Source organism: Monoraphidium neglectum (genome assembly GCF_000611645.1).
Source record: "Monoraphidium neglectum strain SAG 48.87 unplaced genomic scaffold scaffold03865, whole genome shotgun sequence".
Classification (NCBI taxonomy): domain Eukaryota; kingdom Viridiplantae; phylum Chlorophyta; class Chlorophyceae; order Sphaeropleales; family Selenastraceae; genus Monoraphidium; species Monoraphidium neglectum.
Window position 1 is genome coordinate 1,995 of NW_014009764.1, and position 3,490 is coordinate 5,484.

Genomic DNA, 3,490 nt, shown 5'->3' on the forward strand with positions numbered 1-3,490 from the left:
GTGGCTACGATCTCGCGCGCCGAACGCTTGTCCCTTGTTCAGTTTTTCATCAGTCTCACGATTCGGCCGCAAAGCCAAGTCGCGCGGTGGGCGGTGCTGCTGCAGCGGGCAAGCGGCCGGCCAGGCTGGCACGCGCTGATTTTTTCAGAGGTATCTCTGCACATTGGCGCGCCCGCAGCCCGCATGCCAACCTCTCACACCGCCCCATGCACCCCCCTGCACGCCGTGGCAATTGCACTCGCAGACGATTCTCAGCCGCCTCCGCCGCAGCCGCGGCGCGGACGCGCGCACACAGTAGGCACCTCGCCGGCAGCGGCGCCCCTCCCAGCAGCGGCACCACCCGCGAGCGGCCCCGGCCACCTGCAGCGGCAAGCACGGCGTCGTCCGCCGCCATCGCCCTCCTGGCGCAGCCGGGTTGGCGCGATCTAGCTACCGGGTCCCCCCCGCTCAGCGATGCGGCCAGGCGCTGCGGCGTCGCCATGACCCTGCTCAGCAGCAGCCCCGACAGCGAGCGCGGCCCGCTCCGCCTCGCAGTGTCCGGCGGCCACACCAGCCCCAACCTCTGCGGCAGCGGCGGCGCCACGAGCCCCGTGCCGATCAGCCCAGCGGACCTGCTCTCGGCAGCCGCCGCCGCGGCGCAGCAGCAGCACCAGCGGCAGCTAGCAGCGGCGGCTGCCGCGTTCTGCGGCGCGCCTGACACCGACGGCTGCTGCCCCACCATGCCTGTGCATGCGCTCAGTTCCGCCGGCTCCTGCGGAACCGTCGCCAGCGGGGGCGCGCTGGGCGCAGATGACAGCGCGCGCAAGCTCGCCATCCTCGGTTTGCCCTGGGAGACGACGTGAGCAACACACGGGCGCACGCCTGTTGCGAGGGGTCAGCAAGGCCCGCGGACGCCGCTTGCATGTGCTTACGAGCGAGCAGCATGGCGGCCGTGCGGGGTGACTGTGCGGGGTGACCGCCTGCACGAATGCTGTCCTCTGCACGCGCCAGCTCGTGGCAGCTGTTTGGGCCAGGCTCAAGCCAAGCAGACAGGGCAGTTGGCAGTTGGCCGACCGCAAGCCTGGCTGCCTCCCAGTCTTGGTTCCCTCACCCCTCCCCTCCCCCCCCTGCCACTGCGGCCCTGCCCCGCAGCGAGGACACCCTGCGCCTCCACTTCAGCCAGTACGGCGTCGTCGACGCCGCAGAGGTCATGAAGGACCGCTTCAGCGGCAAGAGCCGCGGCTTCGGCTTTGTCACGTTCGTCGACCCCCTGTCCGCGCGCCACGCGCTCAGCTGCGAGCATGTCATCGACGGCCGCCGCTGCGAGGCCAAGGTCGCGCTGCCCAAGGCTCTGCTGCTGCAGGGCGACGGCGCCGGCGGCGCCGGCGCCGGCGTGGGGGCCGGCGCGGGCGGCGTGCGGACGACGCGCATCTTTGTGGCGCGCATCCCTGCAGCCGTCAGCGAGAGCCAGTTCCGCGGCTACTTTGAGAAGTTTGGGCGCCTGCAGGTGCGCTCGCGCCGCCCCGGGCCCCTCCCCGTTCCGCGGGTGCTGCGCACCCCCACCTGTCAGCCGCGCACCTATCCCCCGGGATCGTCCGGGCGCGCTCCCCCGCTGCGTGCGCAGGGGGCCTACATCCTTACCCTTGGTGTCTCCCGCCCCCGCCGCCGCGCCCCCTCGCGCCTGCCAGCCCCATGCTTTTCCAGGCACGCGCCACACAACACAACTCGCGCGTTCTCGTTCCTTGATGGCTGCCCCCACCCTGACCTCAGGCCCCCTGCCCCCTTTCCCTCGCCTATCCTCCTGCCGCCCCGGCCCCCAGGACGCCTACATGCCCAAGGACCACTCCAAGCAGGCATACCGCGGCATCGGGTTCGTCACCTTCGCATGCCCAGAGAGCGTGGAGCGCGTACTCTCATGCAAACACTGGTGCGCCCAAACACAGCACTCTCCGCTCCGCGAAGCGCCTTGCCGGGCGCCGCCCCGCCGCCTGGCCCGCCCCCCTGACCTCTTCTCGTTGACCCGCGTCCTTGCGGCGCCCAAAACCTCCGCCACTCCCAAGCTGCCCGGGGCGCTCACCTCATCCAATGCCCCACCCTCACGCTGCCCTCCTCTGTCCCCCTCCCCTTCCCTTCCCCTCCTCCAGGATGAATGGCCACGAGATAGCCATCGACCGCGCCACCCCCAAGGACGACGGCAGGGCCCCCGCGCCCGCCTCCGATGCCATCCTCCGCCCCGCCGCCGCGGCCGCCGGCCCGCGCCGCTCCTTCGACAACGGCGCTGGCATCGTCGGCCCCGGCCTCACGCCCGTCATGAACTACAGCAGCCTGCTCGGCGCCGCCGCCGCCGCCGCCGCCTCGGCGCCCTTCAGCGGCGCCGGCGCCGCCTCCGACCCCTTTGGCGCCGCCATCGCCGCCGCGGCCGCCGCGTCGTGCTACCAGCTGCCCGGCCACGACTCTGCCGAGGTCGCGGCGGCGGCGGCGCTGCCGGACCTCGCGCGGCGCTTCGAGGAGCTCGGCTGCCCCGGCGCGGGCGGGCTCGGCAGCCCGCAGGCGCACCACCACCCGCTGGCGGCGCTGCACGCGGACCCGCTGCCGAAGCGCGCGTCGGCGCCCGGCGACGCGGGGCTCGGCGCGGGGTCCTTTGGGGCCGGCGGGCTGGGGGGCCTGCTGGGCGGGTTTGGCGGGCTGTCCACAAGCGCGGCGCTGCAGAACCTGGCAAAGGCGCAGGCGGCGCTGGGGCCGTACGGCATCGGCATGGGCATGACGATGGGCATGGGGCTGCCTGGCCTTGGCATGGGGCTCGGGCTGGACATGCCCCTGTTTGGCGGCTCGCCCTACACAGGTGCGCACGCACCCACGCACGTCGTGCCGCCTGCGCCTGTATCCTGCATGCCCTTTTGGCCGTCAGCATGCGAGCCATGCCTAGTTGTTTTGCTCCTGGGCCCACAACAGCACGAGCAGAACTTTGACCGTGTTCCCTCATCACGCTCACCCCGCCCTCACAACCCACCGACACCCCCAGACGGCCTCTACAAGCCCCCCATGACGCAGCCCGGCCTGGGCGCCCCCCGCAAGTCCCTCGACGGCCAGCAGCACGCCGCCGCCCTTGCCGCCGCCGCTGCTGTCGCGCCGCGCGGCGGATGCGGCGCCGGCACGGGCGCGGGGAACGGCGCCGGCGCGGGCGCAGCAGCGCAGCGCCACCAGGGGGACAACCCGGTGATCAGCCACGCGCGCGCGGGGCCCAGGATATTTGTGGGCAAGCTGACTAAGGACACGACTGAGGCTGACGTCAAGGAGTACTTCAGCAGGTGTGTGTATGTGTGGGCTCTGTTGCTTGTTCGGCATTTGCAGTGCTTATGTGTTGGCACTTTCTCCAAGGACCCCGCTGGCGGCGTGTGGCACCCTCACGAGCGCCGACCAGTGAAGCCCACAGGACCCAGCAATCCTGCAGCACTCACTTGCCCGTGATTTCAACCAGGTCCAATCCTGCGCCACCCTCCCTCCCTCCAAC

General features: G+C 71.9%; 1 protein-coding gene across 1 annotated transcript; it reads left to right on the top strand.

Moving 5' to 3' along the window:
- Window positions 1-479: 479 nt before the first annotated feature.
- MNEG_13501 (DAZ-associated protein 1) lies at window positions 480-3,403 on the top strand (the record flags this gene model as incomplete). Its single annotated transcript, XM_014038027.1, has 6 exons — window positions 480-838; window positions 1,132-1,486; window positions 1,800-1,906; window positions 2,124-2,821; window positions 3,002-3,287; window positions 3,391-3,403. The coding sequence occupies 6 exons, from the start codon at window positions 480-482 to the stop codon at window positions 3,401-3,403; spliced, it is 1,818 nt and encodes a 605-aa protein (XP_013893481.1).
- Between the last annotated feature and the right edge of the window lie 87 nt (window positions 3,404-3,490).